The sequence below is a fragment of the Pocillopora damicornis genome, chromosome 1, assembly GCF_964200805.1.
Source record: "Pocillopora damicornis chromosome 1, jaPocDami1.2, whole genome shotgun sequence".
In the NCBI taxonomy this organism is placed as follows: domain Eukaryota; kingdom Metazoa; phylum Cnidaria; class Anthozoa; order Scleractinia; family Pocilloporidae; genus Pocillopora; species Pocillopora damicornis.
The window spans coordinates 40841358-40850744 of NC_142670.1; the positions used below are offsets into that span (position 1 = coordinate 40841358).

Sequence of the window (9387 nt, forward strand, 5' to 3'; positions counted from 1 at the left end):
GTTTGGGGTTCAACAGATAAGTACGATAGTACAGTAAAATGAATAAATCAGAAATTACAAAGACGCCTTGAGTAGAAATATATGGTAGACTTGGTAAATGGTAGTGTTGACTGAACCGCAATATTAGCATACCAATTCAATGCACATGATTGCTTGAATTGTGTGTGATTTTGTCATCGATTGAAAAAGGACCTTAAAAAATGGAGAGTTGTTCCTGCTTGTTGCAAAATCCTCGATGAAAATCAACCGCGGGACGGCCACATTTATTTCTTTTCATCGTTTTGAGAGCACGCATCGAAGCAATCAGAAGTTAATAAATAAATAATAAAATTTGCTATTTGACGTCCGAGATATTTTCTGCTCCACCAACCCTTATTGTGACACAAGTGATCAAGTGACATCGTTTTGCGATCATTTTATTTCACACAAGTGATCAAGAGACATCGTTTAGTAATCATTTCACTTATACTGTATGTAACAACAGGAAATACAAGGGAAAGACGCGGCTAATCCATAATAATGATAATGATGTTCAAAATAAAAATAATAACTTCCCTTCCGTACAAATATACTGCAATATTACGGTTGTAAAAGTCAATGTATCGGCTCAAAAACTGTTTCCTACGAGTCAATGCTTCCAGTCAACTGATGAAGGTAAACAAGGAAACTAACGCAACAGCATATACGGCAAATGTGCAAATGTTATGATATAACAAAGATGAAACTGGATATTAAACGTTTCTATATAATATCTCTGCACTAAATTACTGACTAATCAATACGTTTAATGATGCAAGTTTTCTAAAGACGAACAAGATAAGGTCGTGACGTTTAAAGATTTGTTCGATCTCCGAAGCTAGGTAGCAATCTCGTGGCTGCCAAAATTACTCAAAACCATCTGTGAAGCTCTCTGTTGTAGCACAGATTTTTTTATTGATTTTTCATTGCAATCTTCCTACTGTATGAGAAAATCTCCATCAAACCTCTCAGGACATTTTTATTATTAACTTTTCCCTCTCCCTTCGCGCATGATCATCAACACAACCAGTCATGATAATTATTTCCTTACGTCTTTTGTTTTAGCAAGTTCTTTCTCAAGTGACGCCAAAAGATCTACAAATGATGGACGTTTCATCGGCTCCAGATCCCAGCAGGACTTCATTATCTCGTAACTGTTACGTGAAAAGATTAAGTTTAGTCAGTCAGCCAAGATCAAATGCGAGCCATTATATAAGAGCTGATTTTCATCCTATGAAAGATTATTTACATTTCATTTGGGCATCCATCCGGCTTCGCTAAAATTTGTCCTGACTGTAGATATTCGATGATTTCCATTGCTCCTCCAAGTTCGCAATATGGCATTATACCTTGATAAGGAATGATAACAAAAAACAACATACTCGCAAGGGTAAAATGAACTTAGTCCAGTTTATAGGGTGGGACACTTAAATAACACTTGGGGGAGTAATGAGGATGCACTGACCATAAAATATAAGTTAAAGCGTTCACCTTCTGACTCGATCTCCCATAGAAGCACTCCAAACGACCACCTATCAAAAATATGATGCGCAAAAATTTAGTTTGTTTTTTTGTACTTGATTTCCAAATTTTAAAATATAACAAGACAATAAATCTGTCAAAATTTTCTCAATTTTTAATCCGTAAATTAATTATTTAAAGACAAATAAGACATGTCAATTTATGAAAACAACGAAATGGACAATGAAATGGACTCGCTCTCGTATGATTTCTCAACTTATGCCTTACACGTCTGTCTTCGTGTTGAATGTGAAGAAGTCCAAAGACTCAAGGGCCATCCAACGAACTGGTAACATTCCCTGGTTTGTGGGAGAAATTGGAAAGGTTTACTTTCAGTACAATGATCCAGCATTCCAATGGATACAATTAAACAATGAACTTTTGTCATTTCAGTGTGTGGATACTTTGACCGATAACAACGATAATAGTGTTGTTGAAAGGGGGCGGGGGGGGGAGGAAATAAAATGATTTCACACTGCTTAAGTTTCTATGTTAATTATGATAGCACAAACTGTCAGAGGTAACTTGAATGAATAAATCTCTAAGCTAATATTCATTAATGCTTTAATAGGAAATACAAGGGGGACGCTTTGAAATGCAGAGCAATCTTTGTTGAAAAGCCATAACTCTTAGAAGTTCTACCATACCCCTCGCCTTTCCCTAAACTTTGAGCAAACTAGTCATACCCTGGATAAAGTCTCGTATTCGCCACTTTCGTAAACATCACGTGACAAGCCGAAGTCAGAAACCATCGCAACATTCCTGTCTCCAAGAAGCACGTTTCTTGCAGCAAGGTCACGATGAACACACTACCAAAGAAAACCAAATGGAAATAACTAATTATAGGTTCCTTAGGGTTAAATAGAGCTTTTCAATATCATAACTACCTTTTTGCTTGAGAGGTGAGACATTCCACAGGCGACGTCTCTTGCAATCTTCAATTTATCGACGCGTGTGAATCCGACAGATGTTATAGAATCACCGTAGTATGGATTTTCTCTGTTCTTCTTCAGTTCGTTTAGCAAACAGCCATTTGGAGCCAAACTAACAATCACCAAAATTGATTCTAGGTATTTAATCAAAAGTAACATGTTGGAGGAATACAAAAACTCGAGAAAAGAGAGTTCATTAATAAAATATTTGTTCTGTTGAACAAAATTGAAAGTATGCTTTTAGGAAGACAAAAGGAAGGCCAAAAGTCTTAAAAAATTTGCTCAGTAAATCTAGCAGATTAGACAACTGCAGTAACCGCAGTAACAAATTTTTCTCTAGAATAATTACCAGACTTGGTACAAGCTCCAATAAGACTTATGATATTAGGATGTTCACCAATTGTGACCAGGATTTGAAGCTCGTTGAGCAAGTCTTCCTTCTCTTTTTCTGCAGTATTGGCTGAAATGGAAAGTCCTCTTATTAATTATATTAACGCCCTTGCGTTATTAATATTAATCAATTGATCAGTGTAGTGGGTCAGTCGATCAGTAAAACAGTCGCTTCGTCAGTCAGTCAATGAGACGGTCAATCAATCAATCAAACTATCAGTAAATCGATCCGTCAGACAAACGAAAAACGATCGAATAAACCAAATGAGCCTATAAACCTCTTGACCCATTTCCTTTTAATATTTTAGAATACTATCAAAATCCCTACCTTTAAGCTTCTTTACTGCACATGCCCTAGCATTTCCCTTTATGCACACCACGCCTTTAAACACTTCTCCGAACGCACCTTCCCCCAGCTTATCTTGAAGGATAACATCTGATCTGCGAATCTCCTCCCAGTTGCGACGAATGGAAATTTCTGTCTGCGGGAAAAAGAGGAAAATCAGCTTCATCCACTCAATCCTATTTAAATATTTAAACACACTTACCTCATCATAAACTTTGTTTGGCCTGGAATTGCGATTTGATCCAAACTTGACACAAACAATCACGATGAATATAAATGCTAAGCCCAGCGGCAAAACTATGATCAGCATTAAATTCACAATAAACCTGTCTGGAAAAAAGGCAACGAACGCATTAGTTTAGAAGTGGCTACGAGAGCCTAATTGTGGAAGAGCTCTCTAGAACAGAAAGAGGCATGATTGATTTATATTTTGGATATTAGAAGAGGCTTGCACAAATGTATTTCATCTTTAACGCGATTAAGATAACTCAGATTAAAAGACAAATGTTTAACAACTCTGAGACGTAAGATAAATCTGCAGATAGTATTTCTCAGCAGGTTTATGATGATTACCTGGCAGTGTATTCTGGGTTAAAAATACACCATCTGACCTTCCATACATATTGTTGCTTGATAATCTAAGAGTGTATTCGGTAGAGGGTTCCAAGTCATTCATGATCATTTTGGACTCAGGGTAAGGAACTGTCTTCGCCACTGAAACGTTCTCCGATCTTGATGTCCATCGCTCTATGGTGAAGCTTTGTATTTGGTGAAGGCTGGCATTTACTGGCTCATCCCAAGTCAATATCAAGTATCTTGTCTGCACATTCTTTACTGTGAAGCGTCTCGGAGGAGGTGGTAATTCTAGTGTACGGAGAGGACAACAACAAATGCATTTAAAAGTCTAATGAATATTGAGACAGTGTAATTGAGGTAGTTGTCGCGATTAACAACAGTCATTAAACTCTTTTGGCGGCGGCGGCGGTTTTCCTAAAGAATGAAAGACATCAACAAAAACTCTGAAAAGCCTGGTGCTTAAACATAACCAATATTTTTAATTTTTTGTCTTCTTTCTTAAGTATTTTAGGTCATTTAATTGTCAAGATATGCTATGCATGATTTTTCATATACGTGATATTTTGCGCAGATAGAATGTGACCATGATTGATTATGTCTGTCAATATCTTTCTACTTTTTTTTTTTGGCCAGTATGGGTCAGAAGAAGCAAACGTTTAATAGCTTATAAGTCTATTGCAGTTATCTCTGAAGTGATCTCTTACCCCTACCCCACATCAGTGGCTAACCTTTACTTCTTGGAGGACAACGAGATACGTTGCAATATTCCCATCGGACGTTTGGGTCTGTGGTATAACACCACGGTCCATCCGGGGCACTGCTGTCTGGGTTACGACACAGGTTCGAGTCATTTTTGGATTTTGCGATATCTTTAGGGATCCGCCAGTGACGATGAGGACACTGGGATTTCCAAGACTGACATGTACGACCAGACCGGGTGACGTTCACATTACCACGGTAACCAAGACCGACTCCAAAGTAACAATCTTGGATAAATAAAACGCATTTATGACGTCAACTGAGGTACTGCACAAAGAAAATAATTAAAAACTGGGAGATAAATTAATGTTTGAAGTCGTTTTGTAGTTGTGGAACGGAGGCCAGGACACTAAATTACTGCCTCGGTTCCTCGGTTCGGTTCTGCGACGGGAATTCTCTGTAATCGAATTACATTTAAGAACAGTACATAAATGACTGACCTATGCTGTTTGAGTTGTCACCTGCAAAAGAATGAAAAAACAGATTGCAGCATAGGTTAGGAAAGGACGAGCGAAATTATCAAACTCTGTGGTTTGCGTAGCTACTCAAGCTTACAATAATTGTAACATTGGGTGAAAAGATTAGACTAACAGCTTCAGGTGTTTTACTTTTGCATAGCTATAGAGTGTTCGCACTCGTAATTCTAAAGAGATTACAAAGGCTTTAAAAGGAAAATGGGAGCTTAAGGCTCCTTCTCATTTCATTTGCCTGGAACCACCACCTATCAAAAGGGTAAAAATTTTGTATGACTTTACAAATAATAAATAAGATCGCTCCGGGGTGCTATTCTGTTCTGGTTAGAACGAAAAAAAGGCGCCCGTGAACAAAACATACGAATGATGACCGCTGACTTCCTAAAAGAGTAAAGTATGACTTTGGAACAATAATAAACTCCCCGACGAAGGCTTTGAATCAAATGGAATTTAGGGCGAAATGGATGGGGGATCAGTCGTCGCCAAAAAATGTAAAAGGTACTGAAAGAGGTACTTTTTAACGATTATTCGTCTCCGAAAGGAATTATTAAACACTATTCACGGAGCCAGAGGCGAATAATTAGTTTTAATGAAAATTTCTCAGGTGCTTTCGAGTTCTATTGTAAATATGACACATGACACACTAGTCGACCAATCAGAGCGGACGCATCTCTAAAATCACTGCAGCAATAATAGTTAAGAATATTAACTGTCGATGAGGGGGGGTCTTAAAAATATTACAGAGCTTTATGAGGGGGATCAGTAAAATTGTATGATGACACGACCAAAAATCCTCCTAACCCCCACCCTCAGGCCAAGTCTCAGTCTGAGATAAAGGATTTGTAGCAGTTGTGTAACACTCACCAGGGATATCTGGCCACTCATAGCACTCAGGAGCATCCCCACCGTTAGCCGGTTGGTAGAACGAGCAATTAATCATGTTTGGGTTGAAATCTGGGGACGAACTCACCGCCATTTTGAGAACATCCGCCTCTTTTTTGCAAACATCGTCCATCAAATAATCGCATGAGCTGCGACAAATCCTGCGATCTGTAGGCTTGCCGAGGGATTCGTCGCAAGGCCGGAAGTGATAGCGGCAGTATAAATCTTTGATTATAGGCTGGCATTTTTCTGAGATGTCAAACCATTTGAAATAAGTTTTAAATGTCTCAGTTTCCACTTCCCCAAAATCCAGTGTCGTTTGATTACCATAAACGTACAAACTTGTGATTATATCCTTGCAAAATTCGCCTTTATACTCATAGAATATACAGGAAGCGTTTCTTGCGGATGCAGTAACTGGAGGAAATGCTGGAATGCAGCTAAGGATTAAAAAAAACAAGGAGGAATAAAATGATTAAGCTGAAAAAAATGTACAAAGGGGCTTTGGCACATCAGTGAACTGTTAAGCATACCAACCTCGCATTAGAATTCACTTGAGTGTAGTTATTTTCTGTTTATCGGTAAGAGAAAATAATGTTAATTATTATTGAAATAATGATAATAATACTCAAAGTAACATTTTCAATAAATTGATTCAATAGAAATAAGGAGGAAGATCTAATTTGATAGTGTAATTAATTTTATTTTTATTTAATCCTTATTGATGGTTGTGCCGCCGAAAATTTTCTGCAGATGCAAAACAAGCCAGAAGTTTATGTTTGCCAGGGTAGTCCCTCCGTTTTCAGTAAAATTGCTGAACTGTGCTTAACACGTCTCACCTTGGAAGTCTTCACATAGAAAGGCGTGCTGCTCGCTACAATTGATACACTCCAGGAAAGGATCATGGGTTACTACACAACAGAAAATCATTGGTTCCATGGACAAAGCTTCTGTGTCATTATAATTTTTCACAATATCGGTAAGTTTTCCAGCAGCAGCCTTTCCATCACTCCATTTCCAAGTACCATTCCTGTAACAAACGTATCCAAAACCGATTTAGAAACGCTGACATAAGAAGAGAAAAAATGCAAAAAATTGAAAGGTTATCATGTTATTACCAAACCACCTCAAGCATAGTTTGAGGTGGTTGGACTAAACAATTACAAAGTCGTGTAAGTACGCCATGACAATTTCCACTCACCAGATGTTGAGACCCATCCAGTACTTTATGCCGTTTGTATTATTTGATACATTTTTAGCCAACTGAAGTTCTTCGATAGTTTGAATTTTTGCAAGATGACTTCTAAAATCTTTTGATCTGCATTCTTTATCTGCCTCTGTGTAGTTTACTTTTCCATGGTTGGTTCGAAGAGTTTTCGCATCAGAAAAATCTGATCGAGAGAAAATCAAAATTTTAAAATTAGTTACTTTCAACAGACTCGTCTTCATGTCAGTTTTCAAACTAGTAGTTGAAAATTATTGTAAACCTTACACAAAACATCAAATGGTTGATTCTTTTTATTCTGTGTTTCGCATGCAACTCTACACATGATACGTATTGTTGTAGTAGTCCCATGGATCTTCAGCTGACAAGGATTCTGTCTCGAGCTTGAGCTTTGTAGAAATCCATTTTTAATTAATAGCTTTTGATTATTATCTTTCCTCCGCAAGAGTAAAATGTTATTATAATGTATTCTCATTCGGCTGTGAGTATAGCACCTGAAACAAAACGAAAGTAACTTTTTTCTACCAACCGGAACGAGCCAAGATGATGCTCAAGAAGGTGAGAACAACAATGACGCGGCCTTGAGTCATTTCTATGCTGTTAGGATGGTGATCAGTGCATGAACAACAATCTAGTGTAAAGATGTAAAGATAAATACGAAAATGGTTCGTTTAAACTTGATGCAGAACGAACAATTTATTTAAAATCGATAAACAAAACAAAGGATAGCCATTAATTGAATCAGCTCTATTCGATAATGTGAGTAAACTCGATCTGCAGAAAGACATGTATACATCAATTAGAATCGAGCGATTACATAACGTCAAATTGTATTTTATTATCCCAAATCAGTTAAATTCGGTTATTAAATCGATATCATCGGCATAAACATGTTTCGAACAACTCAAACTTTTCTTCTCCAGTTTACGAGTATTTTCTTTTTCCCGGGCATACATATCCTAATAAAAACCAGGATACTTGTAATATCCGTATTGGCACTTTAGGGTTCACCAGCCCAGAAAATTACAAATGTTATACAGATGTCGTTTTAAATCATGTTTGCAGCGTGCTAAATGCTAATTTGATGAAGGGCAAATCTGACTATTCAAACACCACTGTTTGAGACTCGCTTTCTTTTGTTCTATGAGATCAGTTCTTCTTCAACTGAGTTCGACTTAGGTTTCTTTGTGAAACTGAAATGAGCTAAAAAAACACGGTTACCATTGCTAATGAGACCAACTCAGTAGTGGAAACATGCATGCAGTTGTTCTTCAGGGCCATTCTTGGCCTAATTTATGAGACTGATCATCCCATAATACAGCTTACTAAATTAAGGGTCCACCGCTTACAAACTTCCTCAGTTAAAAACAGGATAACAATACTCTTCCAAACTACCAGATCAAATTTCATACTCAGCCCGCCGTACGTGACGTTTGAGTTACATTAGGACAAACACTTCGTTGTGAATAAACTAAATGCAAACGTGTGCCACCAAAATGCACTAAACTTTTCCACATACTTTGAAGTTCACAGCCTTCTTAAATCGGAGGGACGCTCGATAGAATTTTGGATGCAAGATAATATGACCTTTGTTACACGGCATTCGAGTAATTTTGCCTGCATGCCGGTATGAAAACCAATCACAAATTTGAATACCTTTTTTCTGACTGCAATCTTCACTTATAAGGGTCTGACCTTTTTGGCTCCGCTGACTAAAACTTTCCCATAAATTTCGGCACGAAAGCTTGACTTGAGAAAGACGACGTCGGATGCCAGTCAAGCGAGTGACACCGACTTCCTGTCATGACATGCTCCAGTTACAAAACATAACACAAGCAAACGAGGGTAGGTCTTGCTAGAGGCGGAAATTACATTAACTAATGGTCTCTGTGATCTTCTCTACTGACCTTGTCAAAAGCAAAATGACGCATTAATTAATATCTGCCTTTAATGTGGCAAACGCACGCAAAATAGTTAATTCAGCAGTCCCTCAAAATATTTTAATTGACTTTTCAAGAGGCAAAGAAGTCTTTGCATTCAGACCCTCTCCAAAAAAACGTCGTGATTGAATAATGTAAATTAGTCCCGAGAAAGACAGAGAGATCAAAGTCATCAGTTTTTCTCATGAGATATTCATATTATCCAACCACAAAGACTTCCTTTTTGATCTCGTTTGAGCTCCAATAAAACTGCGCATGCTCTGAGCATCTCAATAAGCTTTTCATATCTCTGAAGTTCAAATATTTGTTCTCCCATTGTTCAAGT

The 9387-nt window shown here is 37.6% G+C and overlaps 1 protein-coding gene across 4 annotated transcripts; it reads right to left on the reverse strand.

Moving 5' to 3' along the window:
• Nucleotides 1-400: 400 nt before the first annotated feature.
• LOC149053888 (tyrosine-protein kinase transmembrane receptor Ror2-like) lies at nucleotides 401-9021 on the reverse strand. 4 transcript variants are annotated; one of them, XM_089197017.1, is made up of 19 exons: nucleotides 8779-9021; nucleotides 7652-7753; nucleotides 7099-7288; nucleotides 6737-6927; nucleotides 6435-6468; nucleotides 5880-6337; nucleotides 4983-5003; nucleotides 4512-4769; nucleotides 3781-4071; nucleotides 3410-3537; nucleotides 3190-3343; nucleotides 2821-2931; nucleotides 2427-2605; nucleotides 2226-2348; nucleotides 1768-1838; nucleotides 1510-1550; nucleotides 1328-1367; nucleotides 1268-1296; nucleotides 1027-1172 (listed from the first exon to the last, which is right to left on the reverse strand). In XM_089197017.1, the coding sequence occupies exons 2-19, from the start codon at nucleotides 7710-7712 to the stop codon at nucleotides 1162-1164; spliced, it is 2391 nt and encodes a 796-aa protein (XP_089053143.1). In that variant the 5' UTR covers nucleotides 7713-7753; nucleotides 8779-9021; the 3' UTR covers nucleotides 1027-1161. The 4 variants fall into 4 exon arrangements, with proteins under 4 accessions (XP_089053127.1, XP_089053134.1, XP_089053140.1 ...); XM_089197001.1 differs by having other exon boundaries at nucleotides 401-1172; nucleotides 1268-1367; XM_089197008.1 differs by having other exon boundaries at nucleotides 401-1172; nucleotides 1268-1367; nucleotides 8818-8943.
• Nucleotides 9022-9387: the final 366 nt, after the last annotated feature.

Bases quoted from the DNA above. Each gene is read 5' to 3' on its own strand.
- LOC149053888 (XM_089197001.1), bottom strand. From the start codon at position 7,712: ATGACTCAAGGCCGCGTCATTGTTGTTCTCACCTTCTTGAGCATCATC. The intron at 4,770-4,982 runs GTCAGTCATTTA...TATTTATCCAAG, and splicing joins TGACAACTCAAACAGCATAG to ATTGTTACTTTGGAGTCGGT. The intron at 1,839-2,225 runs GTATGACTAGTT...CCCACAAACCAG, and splicing joins AATACGAGACTTTATCCAGG to GGAATGTTACCAGTTCGTTG.